Below are 22574 nucleotides of genomic sequence, written 5' to 3'. Positions count from 1 at the left end.
CATTCATTTCATTAGCATTCTGCCAACATATCAAACACTCTTAATCCCTCTTGCACGCTCTCACTCACACACTCACACGCACATTCACATACTGTACGCTTCAAACTAATGACAATATCCCCATCCCACCCCTCCCCCAGAAGTGTGAATGTTGAGAATGCATATCATTTTCAATCACAAAAGTCAGCTGGAGGTGAGCTACTGTTTTACTGTGATCATGGGCCAGGTCCAAAGCAGTTTCTACATGGTTCTGATGTTATAGCTCTTATTCTTTCACTTTGTGAGTTGACCCATTTAAATGGCACCAAACATGTGCATTCCAAAGATAAAGCATTTATTTCAGTAATCCCTTTATTGCTCTTCAACACTCAAGGTCAGTTAAAGAGTCAATCCTTTGAAGAACCAGGTTAAGGGGATCGGTCTACTGTACTGCTCCTTTGAAGAACCAGGTTAAGGGGATCGGTCTACTGTACTGTTCCTTTAAAGAACCAGGTTAAGGGGATCGGTCTACTGTACTAATCCTTTAAAGAACCAGGTTAAGGGGATCGGTCTACTGTACTAATCCTTTAAAGAACCAGGTTAAGGGGATCGGTGTACTGTACTATTCCTTTAAAGAACCAGGTTAAGAGGATTGTTCTACTGTACTGCTCCTTTGAAGAACCAGGTTAAGGGGATCGGTCTACTGTACTAATCCTTTAAAGAACCAAGTTAAGGGGATCGGTCTACTGTACTAATCCTTTAAAGAACCAGGTTAAGGGGATCGGTCTACTGTACTAATCCTTTAAAGAACCAGGTTAAGGGGATTGTTCTACTGTACTGCTCCTTTGAAGAACCAAGTTAAGGGGATCGGTCTACTGTACTAATCCTTTAAAGAACCAGGTTAAGGGGATCGGTGTACTGTACTATTCCTTTAAAGAACCAGGTTAAGGGGATCGGTCTACTGTACTGCTCCTTTGAAGAACCAGTTTAAGGGGATCGGTGTACTGTACTATTCCTTTAAAGAACCAGGTTAAGGGGATCGGTCTACTGTACTGCTCCTTTGAAGAACCAGGTTAAGGGGATCGGTCTACTGTACTATTCCTTTAAAGAACCAGGTTAAGGGGATCGGTCTACTGTACTATTCCTTTAAAGAACCAGGTTAAAGGGTTCGGTCTACTGTACTGTTCAGAGTTAAGCATGTGAACATGTTCATTACAGGGTTTGAACAAAGTTCAACAAAAATGAACTGAACTACTAAAACCTGGCAGTTTTCAAAAGGCAAGAAAACATTTGGCAAAAAAAGTGCACAAAAACATATTCCCAGTGAAGAGGCAAGAGTAGTGTTGTCTTTGCTCAGTGTTCGGAAGATTGTAATGCGTAGTTTAAGGACATAATACTGCCATAATAGAAACAAGTAGAGCATGCTATACGACCAACAGTAACAAGATCCAATTACTGTTCAACAAAAAAACAATTTCAATGACCAAGACTTATACATCCCAGATGTACAATGCAGTTGGTGCACTTCACTACCCTTGCGTCTGCATCAAGTTATTAGAGGTCTGCTTACGGCCACGGCTTTGTATCCAGCACCATTGTTTCAACCACTTCATAAGTCTCTTCTTTTGAAGAAGACTGTACTGGATGTGAGAGAAAACTGTGTCCCATTTCCTTAGTGCTGGAAGTTGTCTTAAAGGTACTGTACCTCCTCCACTCACTTAAACCATTTCAGCATAAAGCTGGAGAATGGGGAGTATCTTACTACTACTAATGGTTATTGAGAAATTCACAGTAATGTTATATAAATATCCCCTAGGGTGACCTATTCCCTAGATTTGAACTCATCTCCCTGTTTGTTTCTCCTTCTTGGATGAAGACTTTTCAGGCACAAGCTCTGTAACATTTTGTTCAAGGCCATGCTGGTCGTCCTTGCTTCAACCCAACTAAATACAGCAATGGGTGACAGGAAAACATAAAAAGCTTAACGTTGGCGTGAAAGAAAATGGATGCTGCTTTGATATGTATTCCCTTTGGACGTTGCTACCTCATACCACAACTTTGATACTCTCCTCCGCCTTGGGTTTGGCTGTGGACTGGTTGTCTTCTGTCTCCCTAGTCTTTCTAGGCACCTTTGGGCTGGAGGTGGCCTTTCTGGTTGTCAAGGGGCTGTTCAGTCCTTTTCTCTGCAGCTGGGGGCTGGATGAGCCCAACTTCCTGTTGTGCTGAGGGCTGGACGAGCCTAACTTCCTGCCGAGCAAGGGGCTCCGGGAGCCTTTGATCTTGGGGGGCTGATGCAGGGTGTCCATGGGCTTCAGAGTTCTCAGGCTGAGGAGCCCACAGTAGTAGTTACACTGATGCTGGGTCAGGAACTGCTCAAACACCTTAGGACAACCATCATCTGTAAGGCCTTGATACCTGCAATGCAGAAGTAATTTCATAACTAAGAGTTGGATAAGATGATGTGGACCAACTGGTAAAACATTAACACAGTATAGACCTACTTCAAATACTAGAATCAATAGGTATTTCCATATGACAACCTAAATATATTATTCTGATATTTCGCTATACAAACCCCTTTGATTTCGTGACGATTCTAACTTTAGTGATCTTCGGTCCAACACCTGAAAGAAACAAAGTACATGGATCATATTGTTATTTGAACTGACTTTGTTCATCTTTTTGGGAATGACCCTGTCTGCTAATCTTTCTTACCCTCCAGCCCAGTAACCAGTAAGTTGCCGTTTGTCCATTGGTGGATCCAATGCTGGAAGGAGCAGCATTTCATTTCCACCTCTGAGGTGGCTCTGGTGATCAGCCTGCCTTTGGCATCCATCATACAGTACTTAAGGAAGATGCCCTTCAGGTCAGCCTCCACAGTGGCGTAAGGGACAGAGTTGGCAGGGCGGTACACCAGATAGAGAGGGCTCACTCTGTGTAAAGATGCAGAAAAACAAAGGTGTTAGCACGTGCAGAGAAAGAATTACATAATCATACTCAGCTGTTTTTTGTCCTCAATTTACTCATACTATTGTGTATTGATAATGATCATTGATAAGTGTATTGATAAAAAACATGTTTTAATTATCAAAATATACATTGCAGTCATTATATTACTTACTCCAGTGAAAAGCCAAAGTTTTCAATCACCCTTGCCTCAGCTGCAAAGATTTTGCAATACTCTCGAACTGTGTTTTGGATTTTGCACTCCTGGTGAGACAAAATGTGAAAATATGCCATATGCGTTTTCTCTACACTGAGGCTCTTCAATTCAATTGTTACACCAATCAACGCCGGTTATGCATTGGTATGAACCCTGGACTCAGTCTCTGACTTAGTACCCGAAAGCTATTATTCGATAACACCACAAGACCAGGGTCATATGCATTAAGGCACACCGTAGCAAAATGTTTTGCAACAGAAAACTAAAGTTCAGGTAGTCCCTTCCCTCCCTGTTTCAGTCCATTTTCTTCTGTTTGGTGCCTAATAAATACGACCCAGTAGAGATTACTTCCTATGTTGCAATACCAAACAACAGCTGACCATTTCTGTACATTTTTTCAAGCTTAACACAGAAATGCAGAGTCGGAGCAATACATAACTCTATAGTAGAGCTGTTCTTGTGATGAAATGTACTGTACATACATGTACAATAAGACTCACTTGCTTAGTAATTTCCATGTTTTTCTCTGCAAGGTTGCTCTCCTGTTTGGTCCCATAGGAGATGGGGCTTTGTAATTTAATGATACAGGTGGTTCCGGACTCAAACACAGGGTCTAGGCCATAGATAACCTTCACCCTGCAGGCCTTATGTGCACAGCCCTCTCCCAGGTGGGCCTCCTGTGTCATGATGCGCCCAAAGAACTTCTCCCCCCAGTAGCCCGGGTCTGCTAGGCCTTTGGTGAATAGCATTGGAGTCATTTCCATCTCTTCTCCAACTGTAAAGAACACAATATGAATGTCAGAAGCTCTCCACAGGAGTAGTAACACTGTTAGAAGAATTGCTATAAGGTATCCAACAATAGAGCAAGCAAATAGAAGTTATTACTAAAAACCTCTCAGTGCCTGTGAGGCTTACCTTCTAAATCCTCCCGCAGGAAGTACTCTGAAAGTACTGCAGAAGAAGAGAAAACAATCACAAATGGAAAAAATTGTTGAAATAATATTGTGATTTCAAAATTATGTTCAGTTGACATCACTTACGGTCTACACTGAGAAGGAAGTCAGTGGAATCTGTCCCAAATTCATTCTTGATTGAGCAGCCATACACTCCACAATCTCGACTGGATGTCTGGACGATAGCCAGCGCCACTTGGCTTTCATCTCCTCCACTGGGAAATAAAGGAAAATAAACAGGTTGACGTGACACAAGGCATACGCTCACGGCATATTCAAACACTCACGGCATATTCAATATCGTATTCAACTCCACAAGAGGTCACTGTGAGACTGAGAGAGACAGTAGTGCTGCGTGCCGTGCTTGGTGAGGGGAGATTTTGCTGACCCAGCAGCCAATAGCACAGATCTAGACTTTAATGTCCCCTGGTGATTGCGAAATAGAGTGTCTCAGTTTACAGTGGCTGTGTCTGGCCTTGCGTCACAGTAAGGCTCAGAGCTGGGTGGACTCCCTGGTCACATGAGCTGGATACCTCTCCGAGTGAGAATGAAAGAATGCCGTGACTGTGTGATGGCCACGCTGGTATAATTAAATGCTGTTCATCTTCACAACATTAGTCCTTCATATATAGCATATGGCTCAGATTAACCAGTCTATTGGGCTATTAATTAATGTTTACAGAATCACTGTACAAAGCAACTGTTTTCAGAGGGCTGGTGTCTAACACTGTAACTACATAATGGCTTTGATCAGGTTGAGTATAAATGATATTTCACCACTGCAAGCAGATACTGTAGACTCTGGGATGGGAGATTGCCTAGAGATTTACCTTCTTTTCACCTCTACTATCTCTTCCTCATCCCTGTACCACTTGATGGTGGAGTCACTGAGCACGTTGAAGAACTGGCACCAGAGCTTCAAGTGTCCTGAGGCATCTGGGAAAGGCTCTCCCCTGATCTTACGGATAACCTGAGGAGCTGGTGGGAGAGGGAGGGGGGACAACAAGGTAAAGATATACTGTACATGATACTCTCTAATGTTTTCACTTCCTCCAGTGGAAGCTTCTTGATCAGCCCACACTGATAGGAGACACGTGTCTACTGTACAGTCCCTGAGTTACCAACACCAAGAGATGAGCAAAACAACAATATTGTGTTAATGTAAAACAACTAACTCATTTAAAATCAAACACAATCTCCTACTTGTCCTATTTTATTGTTTTACCTTTGAAGGGGTTCTGCTTCTCCTTCTCAGGAGGTTTGACCTCAGTCTTAGGGCTCTCTGGCTCCTCAGTGCTGATCTCTTCCACAACTTTGGGCACCTCCAGGGTGGCCTTCCTACGGCTCAGCAGAGGGGAGCGTCTCTCCAGTGGTGGGGTCTGTGAGCCTGCTGGGGCCTGCAGGAACGCTGCCCTGCGAGCCTGACTGGGTGACATATATGGAGCCTCCTTCTTGACCTGGGTGTCCAGCGGACTACCACCCACACCCAGTGCCACCACTACCCCAACCCCTTCTCCCTCCCTGGGGATGAAGATCTTGCGGCGAGCTCCAGAGGCCAGCTCTTCGGGCGTGGCAGAGCGGATGAGTGTCAGACTGTCCCTTCTTTTCAGCCTGGGGCTGCTCTCAGAGGACAGGGAGGACGTTGGGGTGTCTCCAACACTCTGCTCCGATACTGCCTTCTCACTGTTGAGAGGGTCATCCACAGTAATGGCAGGGGGAGTCCTTGACGTGAGCCTGCGGAGACTGCTGGGACTCCTGGGGGGTGTTGGGGGTTTGACAGCAAGCCTTTCAATAGGGTTTCTTTCTCTTGGTTCATCGCCAATGATGTAAGACTCTATCCTTGACTCTTTGAGTGGTTTTACTTTTTCAGTTTCAGTAAAACTGATGTCCCCAGCTTTTTGCATTGTTGTTACTTCTGTTGGCATTAAGGCTTTATATGACACAGAGGGGATGTTGTCTATCATACTCTGTTCCTTTGTTTCTATAGTCTGTTTCTGTGGCTCACTATGGGACTCATAGGAAGTAACATTTTCAAAATCACTCTTGACCCCCCTGAGCATATCCGGCAATGATTCTGATTCTTTATTCTCATTTTTAGGAAGCTCCTTGCTTTCAGAAATAGGAGGGACCACACACAGAGGCACACTGGGTGCTTCCTTTGGCTTTCCTCTATCTAAGATGGGGGCTTGACATGTGGATATTCATGATCTATTTTCCTGACTTTACTGTCATCAGTATAGGAAACATTTATTGCAGGAATTAACGTCTTTGTGAGCCACTCATTCTTTATGTTAGTTGACTGCTCTGCCGTAGGTGTTTTTGCCTCTTCAACTGGTTGTGGAACTTCCTGCAATTTCTCTGTTGGTCGGATGATTTCATCATTCCACATACTTTCTTGAGTGGGTGTCACATCTATAACCACTGGGGTAAAAGCTGAGCTGTTTTCTGCTATCATTATGCCTGACACATCATTTGCAACATCCTTTTGGAAAATGTCTGTCTCTGATGAAGGTTCATTGGGTGTAATAGGTATCAATGGCTGTGTAGGCTCTTTGACTTCTGCTTCCATAATCTCTATATTTGGTATAATCATTTGCTCTTCTTTTATCTGTCGTTCTGGCACAATTATTTTGATTTCTGGGATTCTAAGAGCAGAATCTACCATTCTAATCTGTGGTACATTTCCAAAGTATCCACCCAGATGAGTGGAATTAGCCTCTGGACTGGTAACTGATGCTGACACTGGTGGCACAGGGGACACAATGACAGAGCCTTTCACAGGCTGGGTCTCTGAGTGGATCTTAGATTCACCCAGCACTTCCACCTTTATTTCAGTCACCTTTTCTTGTGTTTCAACATGTCTCTCAATAGTGCGGGTCGGCACTTCGTTTCTCTCTAAGTTCACATCCTTTTGCTCAGACATTTTCTGCACAATAGGTGCCACCTGTTCTTGTATCTTCAGGTTCTCAAATGAACTGTCCACAAAACTTTTCTCCAAAGCAGGAGTATATTCCACTTTTAATGCACTTTCAAGACTTTCCTCCAAAGCTAAGGTAGAATTCTCTTTTATGTTGAGATATTGGTCCCCCCCAGCCACAGGAGGGCATTCCTCTGGTGTATTTTGACCATCATTCTCTGAACTCTCTGGGAGCAAACTTTTGAAATGGATCTCCTTGTTATGTATCTTCTCTCTCCTCTCCTCTAAAACACTCACATTTAAAGTGGGACATGGTTGATTCTCTGCTTTGACATCACCTTTCTCTCCTTTCTCCTCAAAAGCACAAGCACATTTCTTTTGTGTCTCATAGACACTTCCAATGCCCTTCTCATCCACATGCATTACCTTCCCTTTCTCACTTTCTGTGGTTACTGTCATCAGGCCGAGGTTGACTGTGAGTGAGACATTATTGTTAGGAGCACTCCCGCCTTCACCCACACTAGTGCGGTTTGACATATGGGAACTTGCTCCACTGCTGGGGTCTGGGCTCCATGGAGTGTCAGATGGACCCTGTTTGTGTACATCTTCAGTTTTGGCATCATGTCTTGTCACCTGATTAGTCCCGGAAGAAAACACTTGGATGTTTGGCTCATGTGGGGCTGAGACAATCACATGGGGGACAGGGTCTGCCTGGGTCTGGTCCACAGTTGCCTTGAGGCAAAAACAAACACAGCTGTTTAGTACCACAAAACATCAACACACTCAAATGGTATTTGGAAATCCCTGAACAACACAGTGGCGACCCGTCGTTCAGGGCAGGTGGGGCAGAGCCCCATCTGTTTTGAGCCCAACCTGTTTAGCTAAAAAAAAAAAAAAAACATTTTGTTGTTGGATTTTGTTTGTTGCCTGTTTTACATGTTATTTTGGCAATAATACATGTCACATCAGTTTGAAACAATGTAAAAAATGTATAATTGAGTTAATAAAGCCACATACAAACATGGTCTCTTTTTTGCTTTCTTGAGAAAGGCCGCTCCAAAATGCTGGTGTTTCAGCCTGCAGTAGCTCAGTTCTTTCTGTGGTGGTGGGGCAGCCAGCAGAAAATACGGAGCATAGGGGTTGGTAATGTCCTCTAGTTATAGCGTGATTGGCTCAGTGTTCTGTAACTCATGGGGGCACTCCATCACCGCAAAATGTACGGGGAGAGCTCGAAAATTCAAGCCCCTTGGGTGCTGCCATTGAGTTACATTAGAAGAGCCCATCTAATAATGCTCAAGGTCATTGGCCACAGATAAAATTACAGTGCCTTGCGAAAGTATTCGGCCCGCTTGAACTTTGCGACCTTTTGCCACATTTCAGGCTTCAAACATAAAGATATAAAACTGTATTTTTTGTGAAGAATCAACAACAAGTGGGACACAATCATGAAGTGGAACGACATTTATTGGATATTTCAAACTTTTTTAACAAATCAAAAACTGAAAAATTGGGCGTGCAAAATTATTCAGCCCCCTTAAGTTAATACTTTGTAGCGCCACCTTTTGCTGCGATTACAGCTGTAAGTCGCTTGGGGTATGTCTCTATCAGTTTTGCACATCGAGAGACTGAAATGTTTTCCCATTCCTCTTTGCAAAACAGCTCGACCTCAGTGAGGTTGGATACCGTTGCTTTTATTGGACTGATCATGTCAACATCATACTTTCAAAATCTTAGCTAGAAAACTAGCAGTCATCATCATGAATCAAGTCGACAATCTACTGGCAAATCCTTTTCAATCCTTATCATATGACGAGAAATAATGAAGAGCAATAATAGATAAAATGTATCCGTGCTTGTGGACATGAACATTACACAACAAGTTGGAAATTGCAAATTTAACAATGAGTGGTTTGGAAGGAATCAGTGGTTAACTGCAAGTGTTGAAAAGCAATCACTAGCATGCGAGTCAGTGAAGTCGGTGTGTGGTCCAAGTCTGGGTTTAAGGGTGTCTTTTCCGAGAGTAAAAGAATAAACATTCAACATTGGCCATGCTGTCAATCCAGCATGACTTCTGCCGTGTTCAAAACAACTGGAAAATCGGAACTGAGATATCCCAGACTTCAGTTAGTTCAAGACAACTGGGAACTCATAAAAAAAATAGCTCTGACCGGGAAAATATTTTTTGAACAGTCATCCAACTCTAAATTGCAAGTCGGGAACTCAGGCCTCTTTCTAGACCTCCGACCGGAAGATCACTGACATCATGATTCAACCTTGTTTTTTTTCTGAGTTCACAGTTGTCTTGAAAGCACCATAAATATAGAGAATACCAGACTTGATGACAAAGTTTGATGACAAGATTTGCCTACGAAGGACCGTCACGCCATCTTCCTGTTCAAGTGAGCACAGCACAACAAGGTGAGTCCAAAATGTATTGTATGCTGCTGCATAAATTATGTAATATGTCAGGGAGATATGTATACTGTAGCTAAGAAAGTAATACTAAGTGTATGTTGTGTAGTAAGCTGTTAGTAGCCCATGTGCCTCAACCTAATAATTTGGTCCCTTTTCCCCTCATAATTTAGCCTTCTGTTCTGACTTGGTGGTGCACATTTAGCCTATAGCCTGTTTTAGAGAAATGTCATCATCAAATATTATAAGAGCTTTCATTGTCTGCTTATGGGTCCCCTTTATTTCAAATCAAATCAAATTGTATTTGTCACATATGCCGAAGACTTTACCGTGAAATGCTTACTTACCAGCCCTTAACCAGCAAAGCAGTTCAAGAAATAGAGTTAAGAAAATATTTGCTATATACAACACAATAAAATTACATAACAACAATGAGGCTATATACAGGGGGTACCGGTACCAGCGGGTCAATGTAAATAGTCCAGCTGGCCATTTGATTAATTGTTCAGCAGTCTTATGGTTTTGGGTAGAAGCTGTTAAGGAGCCTTTTGTACCTAGACTTGGTGCTCCGGTACCGCTTGCCATGCGGTAGCAGAGAGAACAGTCTATGACTTGGGTGACTGGAGTCTTTGACAGTTTTTTGGGCTTTCCTCTGACAGCGCCTAGTATATAGGTCCTGGATGACAGGAAGCTTGGCCCCAGTGACGTATTGGGCCATACGCACTACCCTCTGTAGCGCCTTACATACCAGGTGGTGATGCAACCGATCAGGATGCTCTCGATGGTGCAGCTGTAGAACTTTCTGAGCATCTGCGGACCCATGACAAATATTTTCAGTCTCTTGAGGGGGAAAAGGTGTTGTCGTGTCCTCTTTACGACTGTCTTGATGTGTTTGGAACATGACAGTTTGCTGGAGATGTGGACACCAATGAATTTGAAACTCTAGAGCTGCTCCACTACAGCCCTCCTTTTCCTGTAGTCCACGATAATCTCCTTTGTCCTGCTCATATCTGACCTCCTCTCTGACCTCCTCCCTATAGTCTGTCTCATCGTTGTTGGTGATCAGGCCTACTGTCATCAGCAAACTTAATGATGGTGTTGAAGTCGTGCTTGGCCACACAGTTGTGAGTGAACAGGGACTACAGGAAGGGACTAAGCACGCACCCCTAAAGGGAACCAGTGTTGATGATCAGCATGGCAGATGTGTTGATGCCTACCCTTACCACCTGGGGGCGGCCATCAGAAAGTCCAGGATCCAGTTGCAGAGGGAAGTGTTTAGTCTACGGTGTTGAACGCTGAGCTGTAGTCAACAAACAGCATTCTCACAGCATTTGTCCAGGTGAGAAAGGGCAGTATGGAGCGTGATTGAGATTGTGTCATCTGTGGATCTGTTGGGATGGTATGCGAATAAGAACGGGTCTAGGGTTTCCGGGATGATGGTGTTGATGTGAGCCATGACCAGCCTTTCAAAGCACTTCATGGCTACGATGTGAGTGCTACGTTACCTTCGCATTCTTGGGCACAGGGACTATGGTGGTTGGCTTGAAACATATGGGTATTACAGACTCGGTCAGGGAGAGGTTTAAAATGTCAGTGAAGACACTTGCCAGTTGGTCCGCGCATGCTCTGAGTACACACCCTGGTAATACGTCTGGCCCTGCGGTCTTGTGAACAGTGACCTGTTTAAAAGTCTTGTTCACATCGGCTACGGAGAGCGTGATCACACAGTTGTCCGGGAACAGCTGGAGCTTCAGCGTTGCTTGCCTCGAAGGGAGCATATAAGGCATTTAGCTCGTCTGGTGGGCTTGCGTCACTGGGCAGCTTGCGGCTATTGTTTCATACCATCTATTGCATCTTTCCTATGCCGCTTGGTCATTGCTCATCCATATATTTATTTATATGTATATATTCTTATTCCATTCCTTTACTTAGATTTGTGTGTATTAGAAAGTTGTTGTGGAATTGTTAGATTACTTGTTAGATATTGCTGCACTGTCTGAACTAGAAGCACAAGCATTTCGCTACACTCGCAATAACATCTGCTAACCATGTGTATGTGACCAATACCATTTGATTTGATTTGATTTGGCTGGGTTTCCCTTTGTAATCCGTTATAGTTTGCAAGCCCTACCACATCCGACGAACATCAGAGCCAGTGTAGTAGGATTCAATCTTAGTCCTGTATTGACGCTTTGCCTGCTTTATGGTTCTTCTGAGGGCATAGCGGGATTTCTTATAAGCGTCCGGATTAGTGTCCTGCTCCTTTAAAGCAGCAGCTCTAGCCTTTAGCTCGGTGTGGATGTTGCCTTTAATCTATGGCCATATCTGGTTTGGGATATGTACTGTAAGGATGATGTCCTCAATGCACTTATTGATGAAGCCGGTGACTGAGGTGGTATACTCCTCAATGCCAATGATGAATTATGGAACATATTTTCCACTCTGTGCTAACAAAACAGTACTGTAGCATAGTATCCGTATCATCGGACCACTTCCGCATTGAGCGAGTCACTGGTACTTCCTGCTTTAGTTTTTGCTTGTAAGCAGGAATCAGGAGGATAGAGTTATGATCAGATTTGCCAAATGGAGGGCGAGGGAGAGCTTTGTATGTGTCATTGTGTGTGCAGTAAAGGTGGTCTAGAATTGTTTTTTCTCTGGTTGCACATGTGACATGCTGGTAGAAATAAAGTAAAACGGATTTAAGTTTGCCTGCATTAAAGTCCCCGGCCACTAGGAGCACCACTTCTGGATAAGCATTTTCTTGTTTGCTTATCGCCTTACACAGCTCAATGAGTGCGGTCTTAGTGCCAGCATCGGTTTGTGTATATATATATGTGTATATATATATATATATATATATTGTATATAGACAGCTACGAATAACATAGATGAGAACTCTCTTGGTAGATAGTGTGGTCTACAGCTTATCATGAGGTGCTCTACCTCAAGTGAGCAATATTTCGAGACTTCTTTAACATTACATTCTAACATAACATTCTTTAACATGTTAAACCAGCCAGCTCTATGTTATCCGTGCCGTCGTTCAGCCACAACTTGGTGAATCATAAGATATTACAGTTTTTGATGTCCCGTTGGTAGGATATTCTCGACCGTAGATCATCGAGTTTGTTTTCCATTGTTTGCACGTTGGCCAATAGAACCAATGGTATGCCGATTTACTCACTCGCCTATGAATCCTAACAAGGCATCCAGACCTTCTCCCTCGGTATCTCCGCCTTTTCTTCACGCGAATGACGGGATATGGACCTGGCGAATGACGGGATGTTGACCTGGCGAATGACGGGATGTGGACCTGGCGAATGACGGGATGTGGACCTGGCGAATGACGGGATGTGGACCTGTTCTCCGGAAAGCAGTATATCCTTTGCATTGGACTCGTTAAAGAAAAAATCTATGTCCAGTTCGAGGTGAGTAATCACTGTTCTGATATCCAGAAGCTCTTTTTGGTCATAAGAGACGGTAGCAGCAACTTTATGTACATAATAAGTTACAAACAATGCGAAAAAACTAACAAAATAGCACAGTTGGTTAGGAGCCCGTAGAACGGTAGCCATCCCCTCCGGTGCCATTATCATAGATTATCTTTTAAAGATGACCACTGATATAATATAAAGCCAGAACATCTAAAGATCCCTATACAGTATCAGAGTTTTCATCATACATGAACTGTAAAACCTTTGTGAACATGTTGTATCAGCAGACGTTTACGTAGTGTTGTTTGACCACGGACAATATATCATTTTTTTAACAACCTTTCAGTTTTCAATGAACTCGCCCTTACCATATTGAGTAGGCTAGAGGTTAGTTGAAGCCAAGATTTGGCAAATACAAAGAGTTTTTCAAAACTGAGAGCTTTGTCTACATATGATAAGCTAAACAGCTCCTCTTTTTTCCATACAAGGAAACAACCTGTATGGGGCGGCAGGGTAGCCTAGTGGTTAGAGCGTTGGACTAATAACCGAAAGGTTGCAAGTTTGAATCCCTGAGCTGACAAGGTACAAATCTGCCATTCTGCCCCTGAACAGGCAGTTGACCCACTGTTCCTAGGCCGTCATTGAAAATAAGAATTTGTTCTTAACTGACTTGCCAAGTAAAATAAATAAAAGCAGTCATACTGCTGCTACTATATTAAACATGGCAGTATAATCAACAAAATAATCATATGATTTGATGATACAAAGATGCAATAAATTCAAACATTCTTATACTTTGTTCTGTTTCATGCGGTTCTATTTTGTAGTAATGTATTTGAAGGGAGACCATTGTGTTATGATAATTGAGGTGTTTACCTGTCAGGCAGGTTAAAGTATCCTGAGAAGGGACCGGTTGTGTTGAAATTGGGGATTTCCCCAGTCCTTTAACAGGTGTGTTATTTACACAATGAGCTAGTGAGCTGAATGAATGAGTGCCTGTCTGTTGACAAGGGACCATAAACTGATCCCAGCTCAAGTGACTCATGCTCAAAGTAATTTACTGTTGCCCAGCACATGCTGCCCAGCACATGCTCAGGAAATTCAGTTGTCTTTGGGGAAATAGTGACAACACCTACGTGACTTCAACTTAAAAGTCATAAATTGTATTCGTGTCAACATATTTCCTGTTTTGAAAAACTGAACCTAATAAAAGTAACAATGCCTGAGGCAAAAGCAATTTCCATCTTAATTCAAACAAATGTTTCAGACAATTAAAAAAGTATATTTTAATGTGATCTTCTTTTTCCTGGATTACAGGTTTGTTTGAAGAGCACTATGTAGTTACACTGAATAATAACATTTATCATTTTGAGGAACCTATGTCAGTCCTATCTACAACTTCTCCTGAATTTTTTCAGGTCATTTTTTTTCTTAAGTCATTAATGATAAATCACTTTCATGTGCTCCTGACAGAAACAAGCCACGTGAAGTTCTATGACAACATGTTTGAACAGGAGAGCCCATAAAATAGAAGTTGTGGTTAATGGAGAGGAACTGGTGTCACGTTCAATCTAAAGATGGAGCTCTGGCAAGAACTAGGCCTCTTTATTTCACTGAAGTTTCACTCTTGTACGCAAGCACAAGTTCTGACGAATGTTATGAGTTCCTCCAACTGATTTGCTCCAACATCTAACATTAACTCGCCACAACAGAAAAGGGGAGTTGCAGTTCCACATTATGGAGAAACCTGTTAACAAAACCACTGCTTGCCAGGTGTAAGTGTGTGTTAAGAGTGGAGAGCAGCTCCCCTTACTGCACATGCTCTTCTAATCCAATACAAACAAACTGGACAGAAGACTTGGAGGTTAATGAAATTAGCACCATAGGGGACTAATAGAATCTGTGTCATCATGTGTCACTGGCATTGAGGGAGATGTGGATTCTAGTTGCATTACTGACACAATCTTTCAGCATTTCAACTAGAAGGGAAGTAAATCCATGAAATAAAAGCATATCTGTTTGCCAGTGAAGTTAATCCATGATGAGCCATACTGTTGCATAGTCTACAGTATAACATGGAACTGAACAGTGCCAGTAAATCATGTGGCAGGATTACAATCAAACAACCATTACATCATCCAGCAGAGCTCATTGTTGAAATGTAATCCTATTTCATGATCACAACATAATGGTAGGCTTATCTTATTGTCTTCAGTACATGCAAACAAAAGCTAATACAACCCTGAGAGTTTGACAGGGAGATAGAAGCACCAGTGCCCAGTCACTACGTTTGGAGAGGCTTCCTCCATTACAGAAGAGACAGAGTTTTATGTGCCCAATGTGTCCAATGTGAAGAGGTCCTACTCTCATGCCAGGGCCTGCCTCAGAGACCACAAGACCCTGGTACCCTGTGTCTACACGCTCAGCCATCTTTGGCATGTTGGTCCAATATTGACAAGTGGATTACCATTAAAGCCCAGTGGGAAAGAGTGCACAGAGAATTACAACATTTGTTTCATCAGTGCAATTCAAAGTTTTTGTAAAGACACATTTTTTCATAACCTCATCCAATCTCTATGAGAATTATTTGTATTGGTCAAGAGCAGACTGCCCCAACAGTCTCATTCCTTTATACAAGTTGACATGTTCATGTAGGCAAGTTCCTTGTTTCCCTCCCTACATTGTGTGAGGTGTAGCTCTCGAGTGATACTAATGTACTGAAACTTACACTCTCAACAGTCTAGATGGTGTAACAGAGCCTGGATGACTGTTGCGGATAGTTTCCTAAATGGGCTAGTGTGTTCTGTCTGCTCCAGAGCGTAGGTGGTGCCTACAAACACAGAACAACTAACAAACCCATAGTCTCTGATACCATTCATCTGCATCCACCATGTTCTCCGTAGTCTGGACTCTGAACATTATCTGTCTATTTGCTGTAGCTTAATTATTTGTACAGTTTTGGCTGTTGGCCTGGTGTGGTTAGATTCAAGTCTTGTTGCACAAATGCACACTCTATAAATAACCCGGCCTACTGCAGTGTGAGACTGAGACTGAGCGATCAAGATGATCTCAGAAGCAACAAGGTACTTACTTCACTGAGGGCTGGAGGGCCAGATGTGGGCACTGTCTCTGTACTGCTGCTGATCATCACCTCCGGACATACCTCCTTCTGCTCAACATGCTCCAGTGAATCAGGCACACTCTCTGGTGCTCTTCTGGGAGCTGGCGAGGGTTCTTCTGAGTGTGAAACAGTAAATCCATGCTTGTGTTCAGCTTGGTTCAACCTCTCAAATGATGCTTGCTGCGTGTGTGGTACGTTATTTTTTGGTGCTACTACCGCCATGGGCACTGTCTCCTCTGTGGGGGTTTTATACAACTCTGGGTGACCATCTGGCTCCTGTGGATGGGGAGGGCTAGGGTACGGCTGTGTTGGGGCAACTGGATGACCTCTGTCCTTCTCCTGACCTTTCACATGATGATCAGAAGAAGCATGATCCTTCTTACTCTTACCAAAGAAAAAGTATTTGACTGAGTGGAGCACATTGGAAAGTGTTTCCTGAATGTGGTGGTAATCTTGAGGATCTCCCTCCTTATGGACATGCGTCTTAGCCTCCATTCTGACCTCTGAGGCAGTGTTGTTATGTCCTGTTGTCCTTTGCAACTGCTCTGCCTCTCTTGCTCTCTCAATTGACATTTTCTCTCTTTCCTGTTCTTCTCCAAGCATCCTCTCTCTCTCCGCCCTTCCTCTTTCTGCCCTCTCTCTCCCCTTCTCCTCTCTTTCTTTCTGTTTTTCTGCATTTGTTTTAGGATCTGTAGTAGTAGTATCTATTGCCTCCATTGCCACAGTTTCCTCCACTCGTGCAGGGATCTTCTTTTCTTCAGCAGTCTGTGAATGGAGGGTCTCTGACAGAAATTGAGCCAAACTTATTCCTCCATCATATGCATTTTCACTGGTGCCCGGTCCTGTATGACTACTGTTACTGCTGACAACCCCAGAATCTATACCATTTGAGATCTTCATCTTTTTTTTTGCAAAGATTTCTGTGGTTGGGGGCTTGGTGGTGACAATCTCTACATTGTCAAAGTCATTGTTGGGAGTCTTGCTCCCATTCTCTGTAGTCGTCACTGAGGCCGGTTCACTGACTTCAGCACTGGCCCCATTAGGTTCTACAGCCACTGCCCCCTGGCTGACTGTGTTCTCCTCCCCATTCGGTGGTGAAGAGAGGGCACTTGGGGTCCTGCGCTTCCTCTGAGGGGCGATCGGGCTGTTCTGGAGAGGCTTCTGTTCCTGAGGATCCTTCTGGACATTCTCATTTCCCCTTCTCCTGCTCTCTTCCAACTCCCTCTTCTTGTTCTCTGCCTTCTCTTTCAGCTTGCCAAAGAACCTCTGGTGGATCTTGAACTCGCTCATGGTGCCCACCTCCAGAACCCCAGAGCAGGAGACAATGCCTTTACTATTCCTGGCTGAAGCCTGATAGATGGCTGCATCATCCACTGTGCAGCTGGAAAGAGAGAGACTCAAATCATTTTGGGAACAGTGCAGGCACCATTGAGCACAATAATACACATCTTCTAAACCCAAGTTGAATTTCGTGACATTTATTATCTGGTGTAAATTGTGTATGGTATTCTCATTGCCTTACATACTTGTAAATTTGGAGTGTGTGTGTTTTTCCATTGCGGCCAATTTCATATTTTGGAAGACCGCAGTATCGGTCCAACTCCATGTCGTCTCTGTACCACGTCAGTTCTGGGGCTGGGTTTCCTGTGGACATCACATGGAGATGGTAAATTGAAGTTGGAAGTTTACATACACCTAAGCCAAATACAGTATAACTCAGTTTTTCACAATTCCTGACATTTAATCCTAGTAAAAATTCCCTGTCTTAGGTCAGTTAGGATCACCACTTTATTTTAAGAATGTGAAATATCAGAATAATAGTAGAGAGAATTATATATTTCAGCTTTTATTTCTTTCATCACATTCCCAGTGGGTCAGAAGTTTACATACTCTCAATTAGTATTTGGTAGCATTGCCTTTAAAGTGTTTAACTTGGGTCAAACGTTTCGGGTAGCCTTACACAAGCTTCCCACAATAAGTTGGGTGAATTTTGGCCCATTCCTCCTGACAGAGCCGGTGCAACTGAGTCAGGTTTGTAGGCCTCCTTGCTCGCACACGCTTTTTCAGTTCTGCCCACAGATTTTCTATAGGATTGAGGTCAGGGCTTTGTGATGGCCACTCCAATACCTTGCCTTTGTTGTCCTTAAGCCATTTTACCACCATTTTGGAAGTTTTCTTGGGGTCATTGTCCATTTGAAAACCCATTAGAGACCAAGCTTCAACTTCCTGACTGATGTCTTGAGATGTTGCTTCAATATATCCACACCATTTTCCTCTCTCGTGATGCCATCTATTTGTGAAGTGCACCAGTCCCTCCTGCAGCAAAGCACCCCCACAACGATTCTGCCAATCCGTGCTTCATGGTTGGGATGGTGTTCTTCGGCTTGCAAGCCTCCCCCTTTTTCCTCCAAACATAACAATGGTCATTATGGTCAAACAGTTCTATTTTTGTTTCATCAGACCAGAGGATACTTCTCCAAAAAGTATGATCTTTGTCCCCATGTGCAGTTGCAAACCGTAGTCTGGCTTTTTGATGGCGGTTTTGGAGCAGTGGCTTCTTCCTTGCTGAGCGGCCATTCAGGTTATGTCAATATAGGACTCGTTTTTACTGTGGATAGAGATACCTTTGTACCTGTTTCCTCCAGCATCTTCACAAGGTCCTTTGCTGTTGTTCTGAGATTGATTTGCACTTTTCACACCAAAGTACTTTAATCTCTAGAAGACAGAACGCGTCTCCTTCCTGCGTGGTTCCATACATGCGTACTATTGTTTGTACAGATGAACGTGGTACCTTCAGGCGTTTGGAAATTGCTCCAAAGGATGAACCAGACTTGTTTTTAGATTTATTTTCTGAGGTCTTGGCTGACTTCTTTTTATTTTCCCTTGATGTCAAGCAAAGAGGCACTGACTTTGAAGGTAGGCCTTGAAATACAACCACAGATACACCTCCAATTGACTCAAATTAAATAAATTAGTCTCAGAAGCTTCTAAAGCCATGACATCATTTTCAGAAGCTGTTTAAAGGCACAGTCAACTTAGTGCATGTAAACTTCTGACCCACGGGAATTATGATACAGTGAGTTATAAGTGAAATAATATGTCTGTAAACAATTGTTGGAAAAATTAGTTGTGTCATATGTAACAGTATAGCTTCCGTCCCTCTCCTCGAACCAGGGACCCTCTGCACACATCAACCACAGTCACTCACGAAGCATCGTTACCCATCGCGCCACAAAAGCCACGGCCCTTGCAGAGCAAGGGGAGCAACTACTTCTAGGTCTCAGAGCGAGTGACGTCACCGACTGAGGCACTATTAGCGCAGACCCCGCTAACTAGCTAGCCATTGCACATCGGCCACACATGCACAAAGTAGATGTCCTAACCGACTTGCCAAAACTATAGTTTGATATCAAGACATTTGTGGAGTGGTTGAAAAACAAGTTTTAATGACTCCAAACTAAGTGTATGTAAACTTCCGACTTCGACTGTACATCACAGACATACAGTGTAAAATAATAACCTGGTTAAAAACTCCAACAAACTATTTTTTATTAGATATAGTTTCATGTTATTCTCTCATTAAGATTATGCCCGTATGATCATTATTTTAATTTCCAGGTTACCATTGGAGTATGAACACAGTAGCCATTAGCTGTTTTTTTCAAGCATCTTATGAATTAATTAGTCAGCAATAAAACAAAAGGAACAGAAAGCTTTGAAAGGAAATTGTATCAAGAACAAAGGCCTGTTTCAGACTGCTGCGTCATGGCAGTGTTCAAGGCCACAAGTTCTGCTGCTGTGGTTGAGAAGGGGCCAACTCAGATGCCGGGGGGAAGGAAATAGCAAAACCTGCTTAGATTTTTAATCCTATTTATGTCTTGCCTCTCTGCGCCAACATTATGCCATTGCTAATTTAGTCTCAGCTGCCTTTACTTTTTAACAGTTTTATTTTATTTTCACATTAATGAATAAGCTATAGAAGAAAACATAAGAATAAGCAGTCATAAGCATTTTAAAGTAACTTTTCTCTATTCATTGTCTTCAATTGACATTTATATATGCATTACCCTTCTCAATTCATGTTTGCGTCGCTGTTCAGAAGTAGGTTTGTTTCTCTGCTTTGATTTCAAACTAACCACAGAATGACTAATACCATCGCCTACTCATAACTATCGAAAGCATTCAAACACACATACGCAAATGCAAGTAATTAGGTCAATTCTGAGGGAGGTTGTTTAGTGTAGGCCTACCTGTAACCACACATGTCAACTTCACATTACAGTTCTCTGACACGGCCTTGGATTTTAAGGTGGTCTCAAATACAGGCTGGGTGTCCTCAGTCAGCTGAGCCATCACACCGAACAATGTACTCCTGGAGACAGAAAGGGTGCTTTAGCTTGAGTGTCTGTTCTTCAGGGCATGTGCTGAAGTACTTTCCAATGAGAAAGCCAATATTTCAAGGATCTTTTAGCCAACCATTATTCATTCTTCACTTCCCACTGGGCACATAGTGGTTGAATCAATGTTGTTTTCACGTCATTTTTATGAAATTACGCTGAAACAATGTGGAATAGACGTCGAATAGACATCGTTGCACAGTGTGTTGTTTATTCCAGGGAGGGGAAGAAGGCAGTTCATGATCATTACTGATTGTGAAGGAAGATTGAGATTGCTCTCTCAAATATTTTACATTTCTTAGCAGTTGAGAAAGTGACATGGAAACAGTGCCTATAACGTTGTTGAAAATATACATATAACTTTGTATGAATGAAATTGTATATCAACGTTGATGTCCAATAACATCAAAGAAGTCAATTTAACATGTTCACTTACAGCATTGTTAAAAACGGGTGTAGATTTGCTCTTTCAATCTTGGGTGTAACCGGGAAGGGTGGTTAAAATGTTAGAAAGAATGCATTACCTCGATGACCTGATTTGAGAATACCTTGAGTAGCTATTCATAGAGGAGGCAAATAAAGGCATCTCATCAGTCATATTGGTGGTTTTGTGTCTTAGATTATTTTACATGGGACTCATTTGTATTTATAAAGTAGGCTACAAATGAAGAATACTTACCGGTATTCTAAGAGCTGTGCTTTTCTTTAGAATACTGAAATACTGTTGCATGGTTATTACTTGCCATGTATCATTTGCATGTTGGACTAGAAAAGGCTCCACAGATATGTTGAGATGGCCAAAGTATCTAATGAATGTGTGTGGTGGACAGAGTCACACTGAAATGCCTAGAGCCGTAATGAAACAAGGAAGAAGAGGTCATCTACCTGTTTCCGGGCCTGACATTGGAGAGGTAGTTGCAGCTCTCCAAGCGGCCATTCGAAGAGCTGACCTCCTCCTCATTGTGGCTGCCGCCGGACCTCCCATTGCCAGAGTAAGAACGGGTCATTGGTCTTCTGGAAGTCATTGTCCAATCAACAGATATTCCCACAAATATAAAGGAAAAGTGTCTACTACAGAAGACTGGTCCTTGAGTAAATAATGCTCAGCTTGGCATGGATCAAAGCCCCAGTTTTAAGTTGCAGTGTCTTACCGATGTAAGAGTTGCTGGAAAAGAAAGGAGAAAACAGCTGTGAATACTGTAAAAATGTGATCTAGATTAGTCTTTGGGAAACCTTTCAACAACTCAAATAGATCCTTGAATAAAAAATAACATGTATGCACCTTTCTCAAGCAATGTAACAATTATTGAACTAAAATATAATTCAGACAGTGGGTAACTGCTTTCCTTTGACCAAGTTAAGCAGTTGCAATGGAGAATGTTATAAATAGGAACTGCTATCAGGCTCTACAAAGGTTTTTAGGAGTCAAACATAATCCTCAGACATTATTTTACAATTCAGAGGTGAACATTGAACTCAAACACTTCTTGGTTGAAAGAAAAGTGTATAATATTGTGAACTTACCATTTATATGCTTTTCAGTGTCCTTTGGAGCCTGATTCCCAGCAGCAAAACTCTGAATGCAATTGTCAATCATAGGCGTGCTTGTGGTGCCATCAGGACACTATTTATAGCAGGCCTACAAATAGCCGCAAGTGCACATCACATTTTCCCAAGCTAGCCTTCAGACATATATTCAACAAGAGAAGGCTAAAGGTAATGTCTGAGGAAAAATCTATACATTTCAAATTGGAAGAAAGTATGTCAAAAGAGATATCAGACCATTATACACTATCATAGTTGACCAAGCAAGGTCATGTTAAACATACAACCTCTTAACATGTTGACAACAGTGAGTATAGACTCATATTTCGGTGGGACACTGTGTTGGTGGCAGACTTGTTGCAAAACACTAATATGTTGTGCATCCAGAGATACTTTTTGACAGTGTGCTTACCCAGGGGCGGCCCCCATTTGATACTGCCTACCACTAAAGAGTTCTTCCAAAACACCCTTGAGAATGTGGGTTGTAAATTCATCCATCTGATCACATTGCTTAATTTTCCATTGCCTGCTTAGGTTACCTTTACACACTAAGCACAGAGGACTACCAGCAAAGTGGGGCATTACATAAAATACATTAACTGTATTGCCATTTAATTCAATCCCAATTTAAACTAATAAGCACAAGAGTAATT

The 22574-nt window shown here is 42.6% G+C and overlaps 1 protein-coding gene across 1 annotated transcript; it reads right to left on the bottom strand.

Moving 5' to 3' along the window:
• Nucleotides 1–142: 142 nt before the first annotated feature.
• Nucleotides 143–21983, bottom strand: alpk3a (alpha-kinase 3a). Its single transcript, XM_064929897.1, is given in 15 exon segments — nucleotides 143–2394; nucleotides 2555–2603; nucleotides 2695–2912; nucleotides 3101–3189; nucleotides 3643–3917; nucleotides 4058–4093; nucleotides 4183–4310; nucleotides 4926–5073; nucleotides 5321–6269; nucleotides 6272–7744; nucleotides 15950–17360; nucleotides 17506–17623; nucleotides 20230–20351; nucleotides 21262–21541; nucleotides 21901–21983. Coding segments are annotated over 14 exon segments (5526 nt in total). The 5' UTR covers nucleotides 21402–21541; nucleotides 21901–21983; the 3' UTR covers nucleotides 143–2024.
• Between the last annotated feature and the right edge of the window lie 591 nt (nucleotides 21984–22574).

Source organism: Oncorhynchus masou, chromosome 22 (assembly GCF_036934945.1).
Source record: "Oncorhynchus masou masou isolate Uvic2021 chromosome 22, UVic_Omas_1.1, whole genome shotgun sequence".
NCBI classification, from domain to species: Eukaryota; Metazoa; Chordata; class Actinopteri; order Salmoniformes; family Salmonidae; genus Oncorhynchus; species Oncorhynchus masou.
Note: the sequence above shows the minus strand (reverse complement) of the source record. Positions and strands in the feature narration are given on the sequence as shown.